Below are 25,146 nucleotides of genomic sequence, written 5' to 3'. Positions count from 1 at the left end.
ACTAGTCTATCACATGCATTTTATTATGTGGATCTTTACCAACTCACATGGCTATAAAGGTACCTAGTGGTCCCAGCAGTCAACTTTGGCTGATCCAGGGAGATTGCTCTCACAGATGGAATACCCTTGCCAAGAGAATAGCAGATCATCCATTCAACCATGCAGTAAGCTGATTTTACTGTAAGAATTATTGCACTATTTGCTTGAGGCTATTAAATGTGGACAAGCACTCAGGTAGTAGACTCGCAAGCCGTCACTGTTGCACGGCGAACAGTAGACTGGTCAAACTCCGTGTAGAGACTTGTGCAACGTTTGCCACGATATTTGTGGCAACTCAAGTGGCTAGACCGCATGCGGTTACCACAAGTCATTGATAGTGACGTAGCAAGCACTGGAAAACTCTGGTATCACATGCAGTATACTGACGGAAAACCGCAGCCACTTAAAATCTTATCTGATAATGCTGACTGTGCAACACAAGTCTCTACATGGAGTTTGACCAGTCTACTGTTTGCTGTGCAACAGTGGCGGTTTGCGAGTCTACTCGGGTAGAGTGTATTTTAACGTTGTCAGATCATTTTTCCTAGTACATGTATTGTACAAGGTTGGCCTTATACCTTCTTACAGTACTATACTATAGCTGAATATCTGTCTTGACATCTTGTATGGGAAAACCCCTTGCTGCTAAGGTACTCCTGAAATGGGAAAATCCCAACATGTAGTTCTAATGACCTCGTGTAGTGGAAAACCCCTACCTGAGAACAATCTCACAATAGGAATAACAATAGCTGAGGTATTTTCTTGTGGTTCTAGCAACTTTAGCCTTGTTCCTGGCTCGACTTTTCTCTCTATTGAACGCTAGGTCAAAGAAAAATTGGCCTGGGAACTAGGCTAACTAAGTAACCTCTTACAATGGGATGATCGAGTCTGGCTTCTAGACAATATCTTGTATATGTGGCTTCCTTCAGATTGACTGACCCAGAAGGAGTTAGAACTGTTATTATACTCGTCGATTATATTAACCACCACGCCTTGATTCAAGGTGTTTCTATCTAACTACATGTACATGTACAGTAACAACAGCTAGCAATTCTTTGTTACTCCCTTTACTCAGTTGGAGGTGCTATTGCCACACAGTGCTACTGTACCTGACTACATCGAGCTACTGTTTTCTACGCCCCAGTCGTACTACACAGCACACCTTTCCCTGAGTCACATAATACAGCCTGACATCATTAGCAAGTACATAGCACTAGGCAGTATATCTGCCCTCTCGGTCGGAACAAGAATTGACATTGACAATGTTTACTGTCTACTACCAACAGGTACGAATATTCTCACAAACCAAAAATGCTACATGACAAATGGCACATGACCGCTTAGTATCAATATTTAACCTTAGGCTATAGCAATTATGAATTGTGCCTTTGTCAATAACATTCTTTGTCTGTTGTTTCTGTACAGGGAAACTGATCCTCTCTTTAGACAAGGACACGTATGAGCAACTTGGGCTGCAAGGGCGACCATCGAGATATACCAAGAATCAGCGATTTAGTATAATAATTCTCTTACATCACCTAGCTCCTTTAACTAGCACAAAGCATAGATAAAGAAGAGAGGGATTGGCAACGGAAAAACGTAGACTTTTGTGCAGGGGGTGTGGCTTAATCCTGAAACGATGCGTGTTGTCCCTCGCCGTAACGCCGCGAAACACTTTTTTATGTTTGAGGCCTTACACGGAGCTTTCTAAGAATCCCCAAACCTTGATTTCCATGCTTCTTGATGATGGGTATTATGTGGAAATTCCCAAAATTTTTTCTAGATTGTTGAGAAAGAGCTAGCGGTACATAGCGCTTTTTTCACCTCTTTTCACCGTTTTTTGATGGCTATGTACCAATAGCACCTATAATATAGCTAAGATTGTCTAACTAAGTAGTGTCTTGGGTCACTTATAGCCTCAAGCATGGAAATGAAGTCTAAGTTCAGCAGCAGGATTGTTATACTGACAGTAAGACAATCATTTGTCTCCTCAACCGTTCCCCGGCCAATCCCAGCCTGGATTTTCTTCCCATGTAAAAGTAGACAGCCTCGAGTAAAGCCGGGGCAACACGGATGGTTATTTGAGGTCGCTTTTGTTGCCAATCCCTCTCTTCTTTATCTATGCACAAAGTAGCTGATTGACTAGCCTCGATTCCAGGCTGTTTGTATTAGCGTTTTTGCCGCCTGGAATCTACTAAGACTGTAAAGCCATATTTCGTCTAGCATTTAACATACTGGTATAGGTCTAATCCAGCATTTATTAGAACTGCTTGACTATACTCATGTTACCCTTTGCAGTGGTTGAGCTGGACTTAACAGCCCCTCACTTCAAGCCTGGGAAGCCCAACTACGAGAGAGTGAAGTGGTGTCTCACGGAGAGACTAGACTTGGAGGTCGATTTTGTCATCTGCTGGAATGGAAATGGTGTGTTTAACTAATTTATAACTTATAGTACAGGAACATGTCTTTGATTCTCAAGCTAGGTAGGTTTGAAAAAGTCCATTTATCCCTTTTTGCTTTTCATGAGTACCTACATGTGCTTAATAGTGTTTATAGTGCACTAAAATCATATTTACAATGTCCCATACACATGCACTTTAGATGTGGATGATGAACCAAAGTTCTTGGAGGACTTCAAAGCCATCAAACAAATCTGCCAGCTGGATAAAGAAACCCTTGCAAGTTTCCCCATGCCAACCATACGAGGCGATCACCCACACGGTCTGGTTGAGGATGGTGAAGTATTAAGCTGCACTGTACAGGAGTTCCACACTTGGCTAGGGGTTGTTGCTAACGGTGGACTGACTACGTTCTACGAAGGATCAGCTGTTGACAGTTATGTGTCTAGGTTTTTACCACCCGAGCCACATTCAGAGTGTCAGCATGGAATCAGGACAAGGTGGACTGGAATGATGTCTCCTGCTTCTATTGTGCATCTATTGGAAAAATTAAGGTGCTTATGTATAATATTTATAACTGTATGTAGAACTGTGTACAGTTCTTCGCTACAATCATACACTGCATATGTCCTCTTAAGTTAATTAGTGAGTCTGTTCAGTGCATTTTGTGTATGATTACAATTAGGATTAACATAGTGAGCTAAAGGAGCTGGTTTTATTCCACCTCAGGGACTATGTGTCAACTGTGGATGGCTCTGGACCACCCTGGGTTGCTGTGACTGTGTGGGGGTTCGAGGATGCCCCTGTATCATGGAGAACTAATGAGCATGGCTACTGCCAATCTGGTGACAATCATTACACTGTAGTCATGTTCAGAACTGGTCATTTTTGGTATTTGAATATGTTAGGCTCACACGATATTATTTAGTACCCTGCTTTGATTTGTTTGTCCACTATCGTGTTTCATAGTTTTCATATTGATTTAGACTGTGAAACGTATACATGTACACACGTAAGTCCAGTTCCTAGCCTACTCACAAGGGTAACATGTGGCGAAGTATGCAATGGGAATTAGGACATTGAACTTTGTGGGTTTGAGCTGAAACTACTATCAATTAGGCAGAGTTCTTTAGATAAAGTGATTCCAGTGGTCATGTACCCTCGATGTTCTCCCTTGATAACATTCAATCTCAGCATTCAGCACACCTGCATTATCAGTGTAATAAAACCACATTCTGAGGGCTATAAAAATAGGAGTTGGTTCTTAATTTTAACAGTAAATATCTGTGGCGATGTATTTGAAGAACTTGTCTGGAGTTGTGTTCATCACCTTCTGCATTTCAACAGCAGCAAATGGTAAGATCTACTCATAAATTAGACTCTACATGACATTGTAGTCACGTACGTAGATATCAAAATTATGTGTAATTGCATCCCTACTATATAAATGTACAACATACAGGAAATATTCTGCAAAGAGAAGAGAGAGGCATCACAATAACAGAAAACAATCGGACAACCTATATCGAGATTCTGAGAGGCAGAGACGGTCGAGATGGTCTACCTGGGGCGCCAGGCAGAGACGGGTCACCAGGTTTAAGGGGAGGCTCTGGACCAGAGGGTAAAATTGGATCACAAGGGCCTTCCGGACCAGCCAGTGGAGGGGTGGTGTACACACGATGGGGAAAGAGCTCCTGTCCAGACATTCCTGGAACAGAGCTTCTCTACTCCGGAATTGCCGGGGGGACGCATTACTCACACAAAGGAGGCGGTGGCAATTACCTATGTATGCCGACAGACCCAGAATATATTCTTCCACACGCAGGAGGAGTGAGAAATCATGCGTATGTCTATGGAGGAGAATATAATGAACCTATTCAAGGAGTTAACCATCACAACATTCCTTGTGCTGTATGTGAGGTCTCTAACCGAGCCAAGATCATCATGATTCCAGCTAAAGCTACATGCCCTAAATCATGGACAAGAGAGTACTATGGCTACATTATGACTAGTTATTATCAATGGAGTCGAACTAGGTTCGAATGCGTTGACGAAGACCAAGAATCGATTGCCGGGAGTGCTGGTGGCGGTACCATTGGTTTTAGGTTTCAGCATGCTGAAGCATCCTGCAGTGGACTGCCCTGTCCACCCTACGAACCAGCTAAAGAACTTAACTGTGTAGTATGTTCCAAATAAATATGGCATGCATTTGAAGCTGGAATAATTGTGATAATTGCCAGTTTGTAATTGGCATTGCATGATGTGTGATCATGCAAAACATCTTCAATATGAGGGAGAACATTATACAGTCAACCACTCAGTAGTGTGTTTACACACACAAGAGTAGATAAGAGTAAGAGTGTTGAACTGCTAGTAACAGCAATTTCCTGCTCCTTTACTATTAGTAATAAAAGCACCGCGGGTGCTGATGCCTCGGTGGAGGTGCCAAAGCTACATAACATAAAACTACTAGCTTTTATACACACATTGATTATAATTATCATGATGAATTTTGCTGCATGCAATCAACCGAATAGAGTGGGTAATGATCGACCATGATTGTTGTTAAAAACGATCGATGCCAAAAGTTCAAGTCTAAAATTAATGGCTGCAAGTCAGCAGAGCCTTGCAGCTCTCTGCTCACTCTTGCAGCTACCAATAGCTAGCGTTCTAGTGCAGAGCTAACTACTAAGTAAAGTAGTAACACTCGGTGAACAAGTTTTGCTACGGACTCTTCTGAAAAGGCTGCAATAGCATTCCAAGTAAGCAAAACTAGGCATAACTCGAGAACGAAGCATTATTTTGCAAATCCACGAATTAAAATCCAAGTAAACATGACTAGAAGCCTATAGAAACTCTTACTTGCACTTGATTCATCCTTGAGCAGCTGTAGCGGTCTACACACACACACACACACAGACACACACACAAACACACTACCGTATACCTCGCTTGCGCATGCGCACCGAGGCATAATTAGTATTTACTACAGCTGTGTTATCTCAGACAACCGTGCGCCTAAATTAATGTTTGCTGAATCAGCATTTTCATAAAACTTGCCTTTAGAGGTAGGTGTTGCACTCTTCTTAGACTTAGCCCTCTGTCTTGTATTGTTAGGTCTAGTTTTAGTAATAGGAGCTCTAACTCTCCCGTAAAGGCAAGTTTTATTAAATGCTGATTCAGCAAATATTAATTCCAGGCGCACGGTTGTCGGACCTCCTCTGCTCTTATCTACTCTTGACACACAGTATGCATGTGTACAGCTTTTATCAAGGCACGCGTGTCGTACCTCCTCTGGCTTCAAATTTGTATCACAGCTATAGTTTCATGCACCACATTCAAGTAACTACAGTAAGGAGCCCATATTTATGGGCTCCTACAGTTTACAAATTACATGGTTGCATGCAGCTATATATAAGCTAAAATCATGGCTAAATTTAGGTGCTTAAAACTGCTGTACAACAGTGAACTTCAACCTGTTTGGAACCACTGACAGTCTGTATTATATTCTCACCTGTCCTGCATGTATGCATGCAGATAGAGAGCCACCACAAAAAGGGGGTGGGGCTGGTAATATGGGGCTCATGGTACATAATATGATATTATCCTATGGATACTGAAGATTATCACGAGTCTGTGCCAGTAACTGCACGAGTGCCTGCAAGGCACGAGTGACAGTTACTAGGCACGGACGAGTGATAATCATCAGTATCCATGGGATAATGCATTTATTGCTTGGCAACCAAAATGCAGGTTGAATCTGCGCATGCGCAACATGCGGTTGCTTTATCAACCAGAAGTGCGTAGCAACGAAATTGATTTCTCCCAGTTGAAGACGAGTTTAAGAGAAAAAAAACAGCTAGAAAGACAAAGAAATAAGACTCTAGAACACCAAGAGAGCTTGCAGAAGGCTACTTGAAGATTTTGTAGAGAACAGACAAGAAAAAAGACAAGAAAAACGTTGACAACCAGCAACCCGTTTTGAAAATGGATAGTTCTGAAGGATAAACAGCATGTGCTTGCTTTCTATCATGCTCCAGTGTATCAGAAGAGGAAACATGCACCGCTATAACTGAAGAAAAGTGTGACAACCGTTTTTGAAGCCAAAACGACTTTATACAAGCCTGAACAGGCTTATATGGTGGTGCAGTACACTTCTACATGTGCAATACTCTGCTCAAAGCACCCACTTCCAACACTGATGCCTGTTTGATGTGTTAAATATGAACACTGACAACCTCCTGACCCTCAGCTTCACTGCAAAAAGAGCACAGAAGTGATACAGAGCATCAGAAAACAAGAAAAGAGACTGATAAACATTGCAATGCATAATTATAAGTGTGTAAACTATGTTTTTCTTGTTCTCTCACTGCTGAAAACGTTGTATTCCAAATAAGAATCACTTCCTAGTGTGCAATAACAAGTGTGCAATAATACTTCCGGGTGTGCAATATGGAAAAATATCTGCACAGTCGGTGATGAGTCGCTTCCTGTGCAATTTGAATGTAAAACGCTGATGTCAGCACTTATTAAAAAGCAATATAAACAGTAATACACAGCTGGTGTACAATGAAATGCATTATATTGGTACAAATGTGCGTTAGTGAAGTCCTAGATATCTAGTACCTAACTGGTGTATTTTTCCACAGTTTCAGCAATGAAGTCAATGTATTCGGTGACTTTGTTTCAAACAAATCTCGCTGATATTTTTGCCTATCAGTATGCACAGGCAATGTTCTATCCAGTATAGGCTCCACAACATGAACTGATTGCTGAGCACTTGATTTCCGCTCAGGTAGTTTGCCAGTTCCTTTTGTTTGAGAATAATGTTCGGCCTTAGTGTCTACTGAAGGATTTAGACTGTGTCTGAAGTTCAAACTACTTTGATGAGAATAGCTGAAGTTATTGAATGGAAAATCTTCTGTGGGTTGTTGTGTTTGTATGTGCTTCAATTGATCCTCACGTAGTCGACCCAATTGAGGTGAGTTATCTGAGCCTGCATTCAAGCTACACCACTCTAATTGTGCATAAGGCTTGCGTCTTTTTTTCTTCACGTTTTGGTAGGACGATTTTCTTAACAAAGGTGCACTGTCGCTCTTCTGTGAAGATTTATCTGAGCTTACTCCAACTCCTTCAAGATTAAGAGTAGGCAAGGCAGCCATACTCATTGTTCGTAGCCTGTTTTCAATTAAGAGTTGCTCAACTAGAACCTCGGGTTTAAGTTGCATCGATACAATCCTTGATATATCAATTTGAGTCGATGGATCAGGACATCTATATTGTACAACCGGCTCAAGTTCTATCGTTGATCTTGTCTGCGTTGGAAAATGTTTATAGAAAGGATACACACTATTTCCACTAACATCAGAGCTTAAACCTTCTCTATACACATAGGAATAATCTTCGTTTAAATGTCCAGTCATGTTGCTCATGTAAGGGTAATCAGCCAGCTTGCTAGATCTACCTGTGGATGTAGAGTCAAACTTAACATGTCTGCTTGGATGCGAATCAGCATCAGGTAGTAAGATCTTCTTTCTTCTTGTAACGGATGGTGTTTGTGTTACAACGTAAGCAGCAGCTGGTCGGATTAGTTTCCAACCACAAAAAGACTTCCTTTGCTCCACACCAACACTACTTTCTTGCCATCTAGTTGAGAGCTTGCTGCTACTGAGGAGCACAGAAAGGTCCTGCTTCTCATTCGCTGCAGGCTGATGCATTTTCTATAGGAGAATGACAAAGTGTTAATTAATAGTAGGAACTAGCTCACCAGCCCCACCCCCTTTTCACCAGAATTTAAGCACAACTCTTTCTGCAGCGGAATGAGAAACTCAATAGGAAGACTACATCTTAATCCTCTAAAATCCTTGCCTACAGGTCCTGTACACTTACCTGCTGAAAGTAGCTCATGTAGCTCTCTGCCACTTGTCTAGCAAAAAGTGGAGCTTGATTGGCTTCCTAAGTTTGCTGATGTCAGCACAATAGTAATCTTGATGTCTAATCTGACCTTTGCACTGCCCAAGAGAACAGCAAGACAAAGTTATACAATAATTATGCTCGAGTTCATCAAAGTATGGAGTTCCCTGAGCTAGCAATAGAAAATAAATGTGTGTGTCCTGTGGATACATGCTGCCAGGAGTTTCGGGGCTCCTCTCAGCTCACAATGCACATACTCAGACGTCATGACGGTTGTAAACTGCCAGTCAAAGTGGGACAGTCAAGTGAGCACTACTGTCCAGTGGAGGGTTGTCACAGAGCACAGGGGAACAGTCAGCCATTCCCAAGACTTAGTCAGCTAAAGCAAGTGAGTGAAATTGTCTTTGGGTTAAGTACCAAGATGTACTGGAAGGTGTTGCTGGACACTTTATATATGCACTGCTTTATTTAAACTCTGATCGCAAGAGTATGCAAGAACTAGTGCGCGCCATATCCGATGCGTGGATATTATTAACATTTGGGCAGTACCCGTATCGGAGGATTCAGTGACCCCCTGTTACAGTGACCCGTACCCCCCCGGACACTGAGTCTTAGGATTCAGTGACCCAGGACACTGGGTTCTAAGATTCAGTGACCCCCTCCCTAATAACACGTGTGGAAAGATACTAAGCTAATAGCAGCTGCTGAGACACTACAATACTTCAACAATAAACAAGTTCCAGGTCTCCAATGTCTATCTCCTGTTACCCCCCCCTCCCCAATAACATGGATTTTCAACACGAAGGACATTATTAAATAAAATATTGTAACTTTGACAAGGAAATGTTGATGGCAAGCCTGCACAAACAGGTTACCATATAAACATAGACGTGGACCAGCGTGTTGCAACATTTATTGCATGAGCACTTAAAGTGGAAGAGTCAGGAAGTGTTACCAGCTGAGATCGATTGTCGAGGATCTGGTGTTGCTGTGACATATTCCAAAGTATTATTTATACATGTACAAAGACGCTAAGCTATAAGTGTGCATGCAGTGACAGTCAGGCTAATAGCAGCAGCTCAGACACTATTGTCAACAACAAAGTAGTTCCAGGGCTCCAATGTTAATCTTTTGTTAGATTGACAATGGCCTTTGAAATCCAGTTTGTCTGCAATATGCTAAGTGATGTCTGAGCTGCTGATATTAGTCTGACTGTCGCTGCACATACTTTATAATTATATAATAGCTTAAGCCTTAGTACTCTCTTTCTGTACGTGTTCTTTGGGGGGGGGGTCAATAAATCCTAAAGGGGTCACTGGATCCTAGGACTCAGTGTCTGGGGGTCACTGAGTCCTAGGAACCAGTGATCGGGGTCCCTGAATCCTCCGACACCGGGTCTAAGCTGGTGTCACGTGCCTTTTGGACTCTGTCGTATTAGAGGTTGGGTGTCCAGAGAGTTGAGCAGTCAGTAGATGACTTCACATATGTAGGATAGTAGGCCACGCCTGTACATCTGCGTGCCCTGTTCCTCGAGGTACATGTAAGGCCGCAGTAAGGGTTTTCGAGGATTGACCCAGAAACACAAAAAGTTAGTGCCTCGAAAATCGGCATTACTGTAGGAGTGTAGTCATTTGAACCGGCTATTCTCGAAAATGTTTTGTTTGGGCAATCTGTGAACATTTAGTGCCTCGAAAATAACCCGCTATACGATACATTAAACGTTCACACACTTACTGTATGACATGGAGATCAATGGTAAGCATCGAACAATCACGTGTAACAACAGAAATGAATGCAGCTTAAAAAGCAGGAGTTCACTAGGCAATAAACGAACAGTGGCGACGGATTTTACAATGAGTCATAGTCTAATATTAAACCCCCTTTTCTTAAGTGAACCCTACTGATGCTTTGATTTGTCATACAACTGCTTAAACCGACTAAAAGCTGGAGGATGATGAAACAGAGGCCACTAGCAAATGTTTTTAGATAAAATATCCGCATGGAGATTCCTGTAACTTCACACTTGTTTTGGCGTCTGCATGTCTACTAATTTCGTTTGGGAAATCCCCCTGTACTTTAGAAAACGTTACATATCTCAGACTCGTTCATGCCCGAATGAGTCTGCATGCCTATCAATCTGTTACCGGATTGATTTTCAGGTAGATTCAGATTACAGTAGAACCTCGATTATCCGGCCCTCGATTATCCGGAACCTCGATTATCCGGCTTGGCAGTTTTCTTGTTATCAGATCAGAAAATGGGCGTGTCCCTCAAACGCGCATGCGCGTTGCAGCTGTTACCATGGAGACATGCCTGCTTATCTTCTGCGCATGCGCAGACAACCATGTGGCACTGCTGTTTATCAATAAAGTGGGTGGATCAAGGCGTGGTTTATCTATTCGATTATCCGGCATATTCACTTATCCGGCCTGCTTCTGGAACCAAAGTGTCCGGATAATCGAGGTTCTACTGTACTTGGTGTACCTGTTTATCGTCAGTCACTAAGTCTTTCCTCTCTCTTCTCCAGCATTACCACTCAGTGCACGGGACGAAAGAGTACAGTTGTGAGCGGTGTGGACGGAGCTTTGGCTTAAAGGACGTGTGCAATCGTCATCAGGCGGAGTGTGGGACTCGGATGCAGTGTGTCACATGTAAGGAGACGTTTCGTAGCAAGAATGCTCTCTACCAGCATGCCAAGAGGAAGAGCCACCAACTGCCACTAGGGTCCAAACCAAGGGCTGGTAGTAACAGGTGATAGGGATTCTCTTAAGAGCAGTATAATTACTTGTACTATGGTTGTACTAAGGCAAAGCCGAGTTGGTTTATCAGATTACTCCGAGCGTGTAAATCAAATAGACTACTTGAGGCCGTAGTTTAACTATAACATAATAATTATAGTTATTATGGAGTCGGAACGTTTCTTTAGCAATTCCCTACATGTGTGCTCAGTGCGAACCAACTGTTATTAATTGTCCCTGTAGCTTTGTTGCTTAGCCTGTCTACGGTTTATATTGTTTAGTCTTCAGATTCCGGCCTTGACTTACGTGTGTGTACTAGTTTTGTAGTACACACTCTAGTATTGCTTGCGATGTACCAATAGATAGTGGTGACCCTTAGAACTTCATGACAATATCATTATACTGGTAGTGTATATAGACTGCACTTCATAAAAACACAATAATACGTTTTCTTGTTTCCACTCTGCACACACTCGTAGGGGCAGCAAAAAGAGCTCCAATGCTAACAGCCACATGAATGGAATTATCCTCTACCCGATTATTGTGAACCAAGTGCCTGAAATGTCCAATCAGAGTACATCCACTCAGACCGACCCCGAGCCCACCCCCATTGCCACAGCCTCACAGACTACAGACTTCACAAAACAAATCGATGCAAGTACACAACTCATTGGGCCTATTTCTCCAAACCTAACCCTAACCTCCGAAGATGCTAGTACATGTACCAGCACAAGTTCATTCGTTGACCCAAGTACACAGCCATTTGGTTTAGATTCACTAAGTCCCATGTATCAAGCCCTGGACGCAAGCACAAACACAGCAATGCTCGAGTACCCCATCACCTACTCTTCGTTTGAGCAACTTATTGATGCAAGCACTAACACACTACCTCAAAGCTGGGCTGACCCTATGTCCAGAGTGGACACTGGCACTAGTACTATATCATCTAGTGTGTGTACTGGAGACACTGTAGAGTTGGCTACACAGACAAACCTTGAGGAATTTGCCACACTCGTCGATCTGGCTACACAAACTGAACTACCTCAAATTGATCTTGAATCGCACGACTTTAATGTTGCATGTGAATATACATCTGGTGACTTCTCAGCTCAATCACATGACTACACAAGCTGCTTCGTAACTCATGATTTTGCTGGTGGACCAGATTTCGGCAGTTTTGATTTTTCTGAGTCACATTCCCATACCAGAGACATCTCCACTTCAACAAATGTTTCAACTTCAGAATATGGAGTACAAACCAGTGCAGAATTGGACGAAATATCACAATTGCTGTCTGGATATGGACAAGACTTTGGCACACAAACTATCGACCAATCAAGTCTAGTTGATCTCGCCAACATTCCTGAGTTGTCGGATTTCAGTACACAGACAGGTGCTGGGACGGATTCTTTCACACAGACCTCCATCCTGAGTGAGTCTGCAACACAAACGCTGCTGGGCTACCAGTTCATGACTAACTTTGGCACTCAGACTTAATTCATTATCAAATTATTTATCATCGGAATTTATATATCTCCAATCTTTAAATAAAATTTGCTTTATTATTACCAATTAATATATACTTTCATGCATGGAGCTAGTACAATACATGCATGAAAGTCGATTGAGGTTCAACAGCTAGTATATAATTTTATATTATAAATAAATAAGTACATGCAATGTATATATAAAATTATTATTAGCAGAAACGGGTACAAATTAAAGCGCGGATTTTTAGGTCTATAAAAATCTGGAAACAGAAATGTAATGACTGGTGGTATAGTAACATTGCTGCATGGCGTTTGACAATGATGTGCACGTAAAGGAAATTAAAATACATTGTTCTCCTATAATATTATACATATATAGTGTGAATGATAGAAGTAGCAAAAAGTCAATTGAAAATATCTCCTAATAATTAGACTGTGTAGAAGAATAGATCAAAACTCAAAGTCCTCACCAGCCATGTCAATGGCCCAGGCAAACTTGTCCCTCTGTGACTTGTTGTAGACTTTCTCGAGTGGGACGGCGTATTTCTTGCACCAAGCCACAGAGATACGGGGGTCGAGGTAGTTGAGCTTGGATGTACTCAAGGCAATCTCTTTATTCTCTTGCTGTGTGAGTGTGTGCATGATGTTGCGTACTTAATAACATTATCCTTCATATGATGCTACTATTGCTACATGTACATGTACATGTACATACGTATACTCATAGAATGATTTGCTAAGGCTAATTTCAACTCAAACTAATAACTAACATTGTACCATACCTAAAGGCAGAAAAATGACTTAAGACCAACCATAGCACATACTAATGTCAAATAATGTGTACATAAAACCATAACAGAGTAGATCATACCTTGTCAGTGGCCTGGACTTCCAGTTTTTGTAGCTGCTCCTCGAGACGAACCAACTGCTTCTTCTTTGCCTCTAATTTCCTGCAAACATAACACCACACACTGTAAATCTCGAATGATTTCACTAGTACACAAGCTACCGTATTAGTTACTAGAATGTTTTGCAAGCATCAAACACATGCGGACTTTTCAAGGGTTGCTCAATTCTCAAAAAAATCACAAAACCTAAATTAGTACTACACGATCCTTGCCAGAACACAATAGTTAGATCGCAAAGGTTACATTTTCTGCTCCTTTGGCTCATTTGCAAACGTTTTTCACCAGCTAGTAATACAGTAGTACATGTATCGGGAAGCACTAAAATTATTGTGGCTCAATCATACGTGTGCAGTAAGACCAAGTCTTTTTAGACAGCAGGTCGATCAAGAGCCTTCAGTTAGGTACTAGTAATAAGTGCCAAAGCTTGTTCCAGGTTGGATTAGTTTAATACAGTGATTATTGGTACGACCCAAGGATGGCCACAATCACAAGGTTTCCGGGCACATATTAATCTTACTTGGTGGCCTTTGAGTCTTTGGTGGCCTTGACTTCTTTTTTGAGAGACTTAATCTCAGACTTTGTCTCAGTGATGGAATCTTCTTTAGCTGCGATCTTTTCCTGAAGGTTGCTCATTTGCTTGTCAAACATCTTTGGGGGAGCACGCTAGATGTACATGTAGATGGTAAGAAACAACTTTGGTTGAAACCGACAAAATACTTGTCAGATTAAAGGCCAGAGAATCACCAGTCTCGCAACACTTGTACAAGTAGAGGAAGTGATGTACATAATTATACTGTACCTGATGGTTGCAGAGGATGGCCACTGCCCTGTTGGCTCTGTTATAGGAGAGGATCTTGGAGGGAAGCACATCTCTAGCTGTACAATAATGAGAACATCAACAAGCTACACATAAATTTAGCAAATACAATTACCCTTACACTTATCGATAAAAATATTGTGATGATGTCAAAAAAATGTGGGAGTGGGGATACCCTCGCCCCACTAAATAAAACCCTGACAACATGTCACAGGTACGTACTCTTAAAAACGATCGAACACCCTAATACTTGTCACAGGTACGTACTCTCAAAAACGATCAAACACCCTAATATTTCAGTATTATGTACCTTGTGTAAGTTCTATGAGCTGCTCCTGCAGGGTGTTAGAGGCGTTGTAGGTCCTGAACACCTTGGCTGTGAGTCCATCCATCAGTGAGGATAGGTGCTGGTTCAACACTCCCGTCTGGGCCGAGAGAATAGTAAAATAGTCAAGCAACTAACGACTAAGCCTTAGGCTGATGGAGATACATGTACTTCTGTGCTATACAGATACAGAATGTAGTACTAGATTAATAGAGTTACTGATTTGGACATTTGGCTCAAAGTTCATAAAGTGCATGCATGAACATCAACACTGTCATTCAATGTGCATTCAAACGATGTGCATAACTTGTGAAGGATTATAGTGCAGAGTTGGTACGAAAGTTCTGGGAGAATCACAAGCAACTATTCATCGGCATCACATGCAAACCCACTCACATTAAGCCTATCAAAGAGGTCGTCCCCTGGATCCTTGTCTTTCATGAAGAGACCCAAGTTCTTGAACACCGCCTTATCCACCTGCACTGAGTTGAGGTAGCGTATCGAGTCCTTGCCCAGGAAATCAAACACCACCATCCTATCTTTCCCATCCAACTCATCATGGAGCGCTGTGAGGGAAGGGGGTACCAGTTTAAGATGGTTTCTATTTGTAAGGAGGTAGCATCATGACACATGTTAGGTAGATTCTTGGTCAGCAAGTAAAATTTGGCTCGTCATTGTAAATTGAGCATGCCCTAATAGCTTTCACAGACACCTCTTATTAAGAATTGGATGTTCTAGACTCTATATAGTTATTGACACTCATGCATCGTTAAAGTCATCTACTAAAACACCGTGTGACACCCTATTTAATAGCCAACTCATGACCACTTTGTGTACAGTGGATAACACGCATACACCGGCCACCCTAATGGATGCACTCACTGAGGTGCTCCACTCTGAGAGAGCAGCAGCCGACAGTGTCAGCAGACTCATCGCTGTCCTTCTCATTCCCCGCTCTCAGGGCCAGCTTGTCGATGAAGTACATCGCAACAGCCCTGTACGTACAAACAGACGAAGTGAACTAGCTCTTATATTAGACACAGCAATCAAAGCAATAAGTGTGTACATGTAACATAACAAAGTAAACAATTTAGAACAATTGTTTAAAGAGACAACAAGATGGCAAGCAAAGTTTGTTGAACTAAGTAAACTGTATACGGTATTATAATGTACACTCACGACACTAATGATGTTTCAGCTACATGTACATAACTAGTGTTCAAGCTGGCGCTGTGCTAATGCCTCTCGCCATGTTTTTGCTTTCGCTTAAAAGTATTAGAGTGTTATATTAGTATTAAAGTTAGTTTATCTATATAAGTCACTGAGAAGAAAAGACTTATTTACATGCATCTATTGTTGTATTATGTGGCTTACCAGGATCTTAAGAAAGAAGAAAATTGATTCTTCCAGGATCTGTAGTTCAGTGTATATAATATCTAAGAAGAAAAGACCTGTGTACATGCATATTTTTATCTATATTGTTGTTTTGTGGCTTATATACCAGGCCCTCAAGACAAAGATGATTCTGCCAGGAGGATCTTGGGATATTATTTTCTCACACGTGGGGAATGAGCGCGCATGCGCATTACATCCACAGGAAAATTAAAGGGTGTGTCCAAAGAGATCAATTTCACAAATGGCTACTGCTAGCTAGCTGTTTTAACAGATATTTTCTGAGTATTGTAGCTAACAAAAAGCTAGCGCTTTAGTGCAAGGCTAACTCATATGTTGAATAGAAAGTTTGTGCGGACAGATGATGCTATGAAAGATTCTGAAGAGACTGCAACAGCCTTCAATGTGAGTCAAACTAGCCATAACTCGAGAAAGAAGCTTTAGTTTGCTAATCCACGAATCAAAATCCAAGAGAACGTGGCTAGAAGCCTATAGAAGCTGTTAGTTTTCGTTACATTGCAACCGTTGAGCAGTTATAGCTGGAATACACACACACACACACAGACAGACAGACAGACACACACACAGTCAGCTTTACCGTATCCCTCGTGCGGCTACGCCTCGAGGCATAATTATGTAGAACAATAAGTACTTCTGTATGACTAAGTATACCTCTGTCTGGATTTCATTTCTTTAGACTTGAAGTCAGACTCATAGTTTCTCCTAATCACATCCACTTTAGTCTTTAGACGACGTGCCACTTCGTATTTGGCCCAGTCCTTCTCACCCTGTAAGTGTTTGTATTGGGAAGTGGGCATTAAAGATAGCTACATGCAGTGTACATGTAGGTGTGCAGCGACCCGGCCTCTACATTGTAAATGTTGAAATCAGGACAACTCAACCAAGTCACAACTCCATATTAGGACGCCTACATAAAGGTTCCATTGCGTATAATAGTAATTATGACGTTGTACTGTTAATTCTTGGTATGCGAGCCCAATAAAGCTTACGGGATATGTAAGGAGAGTACGAACTTTCAACTGATAAAAAATAAATGTACATGTAGTTTTTTATGGCATACAAAATGTACGCATAAGTAATATCCAATTAACAGCAAAATTCTTGACTAACCTTTAACCTTGAGGTAGGGTTGAGCATGACGTACTTGATGGAGGCCTGAATGTTTTCAGTCCATGAGGCTAACCACGTGACCTTGCTGTCATGCTGTACCTTGCCCCACCTGTGTCCGGGAGGAGGGTCAGGTGCCACTGCATCTCTGTGCAAGGGCAGGGGAGAGTGGTACATGTTGATACGTAGGGGGAAATAATGATGTGTACAACAGAAGTATAGGCACCTAACACGTACTTGCTCTGAATGTCTAAGTTCCTGCTGTGCCAAGAAGCCTCTAAAACTAACTGTCCTATTCAAAACAAAATCCTGCTGTGTCAAGCCTCATCACAGTTGCAATAACTCACTGGCCAATATTGATGATAACATCCTCAGCCTCGATTCTTTTCTGTACAGAGAGAAGACAAATGCATTGCTGCATTCACATTTTATTGACAAAACAAAAAATACAGTACGAGGCGTCATATCCAAATAACCGTATAGAACAGGCAAGACAGTTGGTATACACGTAGCCTCCTTCACAGGCCTCCCTCTTGAGAAGGCCTGCTACTGACTGTTCACGCATGCTCACAATTAATAGATATTTTCCCATAAAATTTCTCGTAAAAATTAATGAGCACCTGTTACAGAGCACTCAATCAATCCAACATCTACCATAGCAGGCCTGACCATAGTTATTACTGCTCACCTTGATCTTGCCTTGCTTGGGATGGTCTCCCCTGCCTCGAAAGAGACCTGGAGGCTCTATTTTGAAGTTGCCAATCTTCTCCTTATGCCCATCGATCATGCACCATCCATACTCAGCCACAATCGCCTCATTCTCAGCCTTGAGAGCTGCTTTCTGGTCCTTTGACATTGCCTTTCTCTCTTCGGACCTCTCCTTGTAGTAGGCATGGATCTCCTTGAAGTCACACTTGGAAAACTTTGATATGGTTGAAGCTTCCTCGGCAGTCATCTCCTAGAAGGGTGTGTGGTGAGGGCATCAATTGAGGGATGTGATATGAACCCTCATGTCATGGATTAGTAACTGAAAGTAACAAAGTATAGCTACGTACATGTACAGTACATTACACAGCCACTGTTGCATGAAACATGCATGTAGATTGGTTCCAGGCTGCCGAACACAGTGCTAGCAATTACACACATGTAACCATTCTCGACACTGTATATACCTTTCTCCAGTCCTGGAAGAAGTTCTTACAGAACACATCTCTGGTGGTGTACTCGTGGTCGAGCATCTTGGCAAAGAACCCGGCAGCCTCCTCTGCATTAGTGGAGAGGGACATCACCTTACCGTCATAACGAAACTTGATATCTTTGGGCAGCGGCTCGTAGGCGGGTGCAAAGTACGGGCCCTGTATGGGTGGGTGTAAAAACCAAAAGTTTCATACCAAAACGTGTGGCTTTCTATCCTGTCTAATAGCAAGCACGTTGTGTAAAGATATTATCATGTACTTCTGTACTACGAATACATGTATGTACAGCAGTTCAAATTCTACCACACAAAAATGGCGATTTGCTAGTTGCAGTGTACCTTATGTTCTAGCGAGAGCCACTTGACTCCCTCTGGGTGGGGCTTCTCCTCCCACCACTTCCACACCTCACGCTCCTCCTCCTTCTTTTTACGACCTCCTTTCACTGGCGACTAATAACCAATAATTATACATTATGTATTTAAATGGTGAGAAATACACACATTCGACACTTATCTGTATTGAAACAAGTATTGAATAACAGCCAGACAACCAGACAACAAGGAGATATTGTAGATAAACACTTACAACAGCAGAGGCCCCTGATGCCGCTTTAGCCGCTCCTTTGGGGGGAGCTTTTGTCTTTCTGCCCCTAGCAGGTGCAGATTTAGGAATGGTTAATTTGGTCTTGGACGGAGGAGTTGGTTTAGGTTTCTTGGGCTGTGAGTATCAGTGTGTGTGTGTGTGTGTGTGTGTACTTACACGTACGTACATGTACATGTATGTGTGCATGTAACATTGGGACAACTGTTAAACAGTGGAACCCTTCTTAACAGCCATCCCTGAAGAGAGGTCAACTGCAATACAATTATATAGGCCAGGCATACCAATGTTACAGGTCCGTTAGTGGACAAAACAACTTCTCAACAAAGGCCACCATGTTTGCTATGACAAAAAAGAGGTTACACTGCACATTAACTTTGTATAAACGTCATCATCAGCATAGCGAAAGTAATGAATATTGGTGTGTCAATTCTGTAAGTGAAGTCATGACGGTGACCTAACATAAATAACTGGTACAGTATACTACATGTACGTGTACGAGTAGTCATACACCCCACCTTAAAGTCCTCGTCATCATCCTTGTCACTGTTATCGGCCCTGGACTTCCTCTTCACTCCAGCCTTGGCCTTGCTGGGCTTACTCTTGAGCTGAACCTGTGATTAAAGCAGTGCAGCATTGACCAGCGTGGCTTGCTTCACTGGTGTACTTTAAAACTAATATTTTATGGTGCAAATACATCATAGACCCTACATGTACCTTGTAGTCCTCGTCATCATCCCTGTCACTGTCATCAGCCTTGGACTTCCTCTTCACTCCAGCCTTGGCCTTGCTGGGTTTACTCTTGAGCTGGGCCTGTGAGACAGTGCATTGCTCATTAAGTTTTCCCCACTGGCGTACTTTAAAACTAAAACAGTGAAAGGAAAGACACCAAGGCTACTAAATTCTCCAGTGCAATATACACGGAGATGTAGACATGCAGTAGGCTACTCTCTTCCAAAACCAATTATATACTTTACCAAATTAATAAGATTATAATTATTAGGGTGTTCAGTACTGTACTCAAGGTTACCAATGGTATGTCGTCATCATCACATAGCAGTTTCTTCTCATTTTTTACTGCAAGAGAGGGCTCCTGTTTTCCCATCTGTGAGCCAAGCTCCACTTTGCCTTCCATTTTTACGGTTGCCAGGGGCGACTCGCTCCGAGTGGGCGGCGCCTGACTCATCACGTTGGCATTCTGTATAGACTGAGAGAGGGACATACTTCCATCACTACTAGTGAATAAATAGAACGTACATTGTAAATATACAGCATGAATTTATGTTAGAAGCTAGTACAGGTTGTAGTTGTCCACATCACATTGCAATGTACAAAAAAATGTGCAACCCTTACGAATTTGCTTTTTTTATTACACTAACCAGAGGGATGTCATCTTCGCTCTCAGATTCTGAAATCATTGGTTTCCTCTGTAGAAATTAGTAAGTAATGACTATATGTACATATGTACAGCGCAATAAATGTACAGTGCAATAGAGTCTCACCTTAATGGGTGAGGGCAATTCCTTTTTGACAGGGACAGAGCTTTTGTCATGTTTGGAAGATTTGTGCTTGTCAGATTTGTGCTTCTTGGGCTTCCCACTGCACAAGCAAACACATAATTATGGGATACAATCATGTTAGAATCTGGAATTACCGACTGAGGTTTCTAAATTCACCACACAAACACGGTTTGTGTATATGTAATAGTACGTCAACATTAGGAAATGATACCGTTTAAGATAGACTCAGAAGCCATAGCTAAGTAAGGTAAAGCAAATACTGTACAATTGAGAGCACTTTACATTTATACTGAGACTGCAAAGCATACTACTGTACATGTACTTGTGAATAATAAATTTGTGGTACGTGGGGTAAAATATTTGTTTTTCGTGGGCAAGCTGACCTCCACGAAAATTTCCCACCCAAAAACGAAGGCGTGGTTTACCGGAACGCATGCAATGCAGTGAAGTCAAACAAAATGTTTACTCACGAAAATCACCGTTTTCAAGTTAAACCAATAATTTTACCCCACGAAAAGATAATTACCCGCTATTAATACGGTAGTGTGATTTTGCACTTACTCGTGGTGATGCAGTTTCGGTTTCTTAGGCAATCCTGTGTGTGTGCATGTGTGTCTACATTAATTTGCGTGCACATGTATCATGTATGTACTGTATAGCGCCCAATTTCCGAGAAGCATAAATTTCGCGGTTTTCGCGAATTGACTCAAACCTCGAAAATTATGCTCCTCGAAAGTTTGGAGTCATCGTTTACTTCCGGTATTGTAAAGACTTCCATCTCTGAATATCCATGCTCGAAAATAAAATAAGGACAATCAATTTTTTTCAGGAGAGTACCAATCCTGTAGTTGCTAGTCCACTTGGCCACTTTAATTCCTGACGCGTGGGTAGCTCAAAGAGCGGCGGGATCACTTTCATTTGTGTCGAGTCCATAGACTACTAAAAGCATGCAGCTAGGGCAAACTTATTTTTGGGTGTTAGGAGGCACTTTAAAATGCTTAGCTTATTTCTATGTACAGCAGTCAGGAATAACCCACGTGATGGCTGGCATTTCCCTGAGTTCTTATAACCATGTGAGGCTCATGGGAATCCCCTATCTAGGTATCATCTTACATGCTACAAATGTATAGTTCCTATAATAATCATTGGTTCTGACAAAATTAATGTGGATTCGCCATTCGTTAGATGCCAGTGTGTGTGTATGTGTGTGTGTACACACAAACATATTGAGTTTCAAACAAACACAGAGTATTTTAATACTGTACCTGCTTGTGAGTGGTCATTTGGCAATGGGTGGTGGGATTTGACCTGCACACGAAGAACAAAATTGTAACTGTACAGTGCTGAAATATATGCGAGAATACAGTAGAAGATGGATTTATCTGGAAATGGGTGTGTCCCTTAATGCATGCGCAATGAACAGTTGTTACCATGAACGCATATGCCCACGTGCCCTACTTATTGACATGTACAACACGAACCATTTCCTCTGCGCTGTTTATCAATTAAGTGGGTGGATCAAGGCTCTCTGGCGTATTCAGTATCCGACCTGCCACTGGAACCTATGTGTCCGGATAATCGAGGTTCTACTGTACATGTAAAAGCCAATTTAAGGCTCCAAAAATATTCCGCGACACTAATATTATTTATGCCGATAGGTCTTGAATTAAATGTGCAATATATGCAATATGATTATGATAGAGGCTCGTGTAAATATCATTAGTTAGTATCACACATTAATTTTTAGCACTACATGTACGGTAATTAATTTCTCGCTACAATTTTTCGACACAACACATACAGCTGAAAGACTTTTGGTCACGTACATCCTTACCAATATTAATACTGAACGATAGGGCTAAATATCTACAGGTCCAGCTAAAATAATTCCGGGAAAATAGAAAGTTCTGTCAAGAATTAGCAGCTACCACGTGAGAAACCATTTTTTTCATGAAGGTGAGATAAACCACCAAATACCGAGTGTATTGAATTACCTTTATTGAGTCCATGATGAACACAGTAGACGCAAACTGTGAAACAAAAAACTCAGCTGATTGAATTCACAAAGATAAAAAATTAAATGGAGTAAATTCATTAATAATTATTAGCCAAGTACATAGCTAGCCTAAGCTGGCTACACCAAATATTTCATCGACATGTGTACAAAGATTTCCCCTTTCACAGATTGAAATGCATGTACAAAGACCGATACATGGAGACATTTCCCAAGTATGAAGCACACACCATGTACCAGTAGATAAAAACTTATGAACTCCATTTTGACAGCCACACACAAAAGAAAGACAAAAGGTTCCACTTGTACAGTAATAAACAACATAATCATCACTCACAAGCGCTCAAAACTGAGCAATGACACTTGAATGGGGTCAGAGAAATAAAAGTAGAAAATTTGACTAAGTGTCCAAGTCCCTCCAGAGACTAAGTCCTCACTCGTGCTCAGAAACTAAGTCCCGAACTTAGCTCTGACAGCTTGGCATGAAAATTGGTTGAGTTGCCAAACACACCACTGAGCATGCGCAGCATTCTTGTGGGTAATTAATATTACCCACACGGTATCCTGATTCCACCATAGTATCTATGATTCCACATACAATATGCAAAGAAACAGGATACTTCATATAAGACACAGAGATTGATTAAACTAAAATGTTCTACTAAGTCTTTTCCAGAGCAACTGCAATGGAAGAAGTGGAGGTCTTGTCATCAATTGAGGGGAAAACGGATCGAAATCAGCTTGCTGAATTCTTTTAAGTAACGACTCACACACAACCTACATAAGATAGCATCATATTTACCCACACACTGTTTACAACACAACAACACAATGAGTTTAATACTTACAGCTGGTAAAAGAGCTCGCCAGCCATCAGATGGAATTGAGTTTCGTAGTGAATGAGCCTGTTTTAGCAAGAGTGAGCACAATGACACCTGGCAGCACTCGCCTGTATTAGTGTATATACCTTGTTTAGGTGTGTGTGGGCCAAGCTGGCAAAATCATAAACACTGTCCTGCAGAGGCTGAGAGAGTTGACCCCGGATGAAGTCCTCTTGACTGGCACCATGCTGGAGACCGCAGAATATAATCATTTCAACATTTACAAGCAAAACTTTTCTACAAGCATTTATTAGTATGAAATGTTAAACCAAAACTTACTTGAAACTGCTCTCTCTACCAAAACAACTATCTTCTAATATACAATCTACCTTGCTATAATCTATGTCTAACGACACTGAGTGTCAATACTGTGGTACTGGTGTTGGAATGATTACTCCCTCACTCTAATCATTATATCCATTGGGATGGGGACGTGCCTGCTGGCCCTGTAAAAGTTGCTGGCTCTCAGGAGGGTGACAATTCCTTCTGCCTTTCCCACATGACTGGCAGCGTGGTCTGAATTCACATCCCTCACTCCTGCGGTGCAGTACAATAGAGTCAATACGGCAATCAGAAATTCCTTGAGTTAAGAATGAAATGCATGGGTGCTTTAGACTAATGTTTTGCACAATGGGGAATTAACAAGACTTTGTCCCAGACTCCTATAGCAAACAGAGAGTCCACATGACATTTTCCATCAGTATCAGTTTTTATACTATTAGTGTGAGCCTATCCGGTACGCACTATAATTAAGTTTGTAATAATAATTATTTTTAAGTTTGTAAGAGTCACTTACCGAGAGTTTCCAGAGTTAGGTACAGCAGAGATGAGAATGTGTGCTCAGCATACGTTTCAAGTTCTTCAGTAGATCGAAACAACCTAGTCTGAGTGGAGTCCTATACATTATTGTACATGGGGGTGTGTGAATAAATATACTGTGAAGGGATAAATCACAGCGATATCCATAAAAGAGGTAGCTGGCAAACGGTTGAAATACATGCTAGGGACTTTAGGGGCTATTTAAAAAGTGGGCTGCTTATAGGGTGACCATAATAGGCACAGTGCTGTCTATTTAGTACAGGGAGACACAAGCCAACTGAATCGATCGTATTAATATTGAAACGACTCACCCGAGCTTCAACTACTCTCGTTAACCATTTCTTTGTCAATTTGTGTTTGCCCACAGCCTGAAAAACTTGAGTTCATAACAATACATTAGAGTTAACTACTCACTCACCTCTGCTAGGGCAAGAGCTACAGGATGGAGAGGGGGAGCACCCTGTAATCAGTTAGCATTTAATACAAGGAAGTGTAGGCATATACTTACCTTGTAAATGTTATTGAGTGCATCCTTCCAAAACTGCAGTCGCATCTTCCCAATAGACTGCTCAGACACTTGGTTTTGAATCTAGACACAAAATAAGTTAAAGTAGATCAATCAAAAACAATTACCTGTGCAATTTCAATATTGAAAGCACGGATGGAAAATGCCGAAGCTTGGGATGACTTTGGTAGAAGCAAGCAGCACAGATAGTGGTCATAGTCGTGTTTTCTGGATAATTTCACGATTAAATACCATAAATATAATACACAAAATTATCCACTAGCCATGAGCAACTTACCTCACACTTTGGATGCAGTAACTGTTATTTGAAGATGTAGAAGAAGTTCTAGTGTTCCATTGCCTTAAAAAGCAAACAAACTGTGGAAACCTGCTGTAACACTGTACACCATTAACTAACTTCATGGTAAAGATCGCCTTGTAAGTTGCATTCTTTGTAGGCCT

General features: G+C 41.5%; 6 protein-coding genes across 7 annotated transcripts; 3 read left to right on the top strand and 3 right to left on the bottom strand.

Moving 5' to 3' along the window:
- The first annotated feature begins 4 nt into the window (after positions 1-4).
- On the top strand, positions 5-3,423 carry LOC135341094 (ribonuclease P protein subunit p40-like). Its single transcript, XM_064537569.1, has 6 exons — positions 5-164; positions 1,115-1,325; positions 1,465-1,554; positions 2,338-2,463; positions 2,641-2,992; positions 3,168-3,423. Exons 1-6 carry the CDS (start codon positions 48-50, stop codon positions 3,364-3,366), a joined length of 1,095 nt encoding a protein of 364 aa, XP_064393639.1. The 5' UTR covers positions 5-47; the 3' UTR covers positions 3,367-3,423.
- Positions 3,424-3,634: 211 nt separating this feature from the next.
- On the top strand, positions 3,635-4,725 carry LOC135341099 (short-chain collagen C4-like). Its single transcript, XM_064537574.1, has 2 exons — positions 3,635-3,794; positions 3,901-4,725. Exons 1-2 carry the CDS (start codon positions 3,731-3,733, stop codon positions 4,632-4,634), a joined length of 798 nt encoding a protein of 265 aa, XP_064393644.1. The 5' UTR covers positions 3,635-3,730; the 3' UTR covers positions 4,635-4,725.
- Positions 4,726-6,978: 2,253 nt separating this feature from the next.
- On the bottom strand, positions 6,979-8,418 carry LOC135341203 (uncharacterized). 2 transcript variants are annotated; one of them, XM_064537716.1, is made up of 3 exons: positions 8,328-8,418; positions 8,226-8,247; positions 6,979-8,158 (listed from the first exon to the last, which is right to left on the bottom strand). In XM_064537716.1, the coding sequence occupies exon 3, from the start codon at positions 8,153-8,155 to the stop codon at positions 7,058-7,060; it is 1,098 nt and encodes a 365-aa protein (XP_064393786.1). In that variant the 5' UTR covers positions 8,156-8,158; positions 8,226-8,247; positions 8,328-8,418; the 3' UTR covers positions 6,979-7,057. The 2 variants fall into 2 exon arrangements, with proteins under 2 accessions (XP_064393786.1, XP_064393784.1); XM_064537714.1 differs by lacking the exon at positions 8,226-8,247 and having other exon boundaries at positions 8,328-8,415.
- Positions 8,419-8,455: 37 nt separating this feature from the next.
- Positions 8,456-12,657, top strand: LOC135341779 (ATM interactor-like). Its single transcript, XM_064538439.1, has 3 exons — positions 8,456-8,739; positions 10,879-11,102; positions 11,569-12,657. The coding sequence occupies exons 1-3, from the start codon at positions 8,509-8,511 to the stop codon at positions 12,584-12,586; spliced, it is 1,473 nt and encodes a 490-aa protein (XP_064394509.1). The 5' UTR covers positions 8,456-8,508; the 3' UTR covers positions 12,587-12,657.
- A 71-nt stretch (positions 12,658-12,728) lies between these two features.
- On the bottom strand, positions 12,729-22,970 carry LOC135341777 (DNA topoisomerase I, mitochondrial-like). The gene is made up of 23 exons (XM_064538437.1): positions 22,817-22,970; positions 22,460-22,495; positions 21,731-21,773; positions 21,027-21,060; positions 20,448-20,544; positions 20,325-20,372; positions 19,976-20,152; positions 19,663-19,758; positions 19,464-19,559; positions 18,931-19,062; positions 18,684-18,794; positions 18,322-18,504; positions 17,838-18,107; positions 17,497-17,537; positions 17,153-17,297; positions 16,694-16,809; positions 15,512-15,624; positions 15,026-15,195; positions 14,615-14,729; positions 14,287-14,363; positions 14,005-14,150; positions 13,451-13,529; positions 12,729-13,203 (listed from the first exon to the last, which is right to left on the bottom strand). Exons 2-23 carry the CDS (start codon positions 22,472-22,474, stop codon positions 13,030-13,032), a joined length of 2,478 nt encoding a protein of 825 aa, XP_064394507.1. The 5' UTR covers positions 22,475-22,495; positions 22,817-22,970; the 3' UTR covers positions 12,729-13,029.
- A 90-nt stretch (positions 22,971-23,060) lies between these two features.
- LOC135341780 (NADH dehydrogenase (ubiquinone) complex I, assembly factor 6-like) lies at positions 23,061-25,144 on the bottom strand. The gene is made up of 10 exons (XM_064538440.1): positions 24,983-25,144; positions 24,813-24,912; positions 24,688-24,768; positions 24,598-24,639; positions 24,491-24,547; positions 24,157-24,256; positions 23,764-23,897; positions 23,447-23,548; positions 23,328-23,384; positions 23,061-23,256 (listed from the first exon to the last, which is right to left on the bottom strand). Exons 1-10 carry the CDS (start codon positions 25,105-25,107, stop codon positions 23,128-23,130), a joined length of 927 nt encoding a protein of 308 aa, XP_064394510.1. The 5' UTR covers positions 25,108-25,144; the 3' UTR covers positions 23,061-23,127.
- Between the last annotated feature and the right edge of the window lie 2 nt (positions 25,145-25,146).

The sequence above is a fragment of the Halichondria panicea genome, chromosome 9, assembly GCF_963675165.1.
Source record: "Halichondria panicea chromosome 9, odHalPani1.1, whole genome shotgun sequence".
Classification (NCBI taxonomy): Eukaryota; Metazoa; Porifera; class Demospongiae; order Suberitida; family Halichondriidae; genus Halichondria; species Halichondria panicea.
The sequence above is the reverse complement of the archived record's forward strand: the minus strand, read 5'-3'. Positions and strand labels throughout refer to the sequence as shown.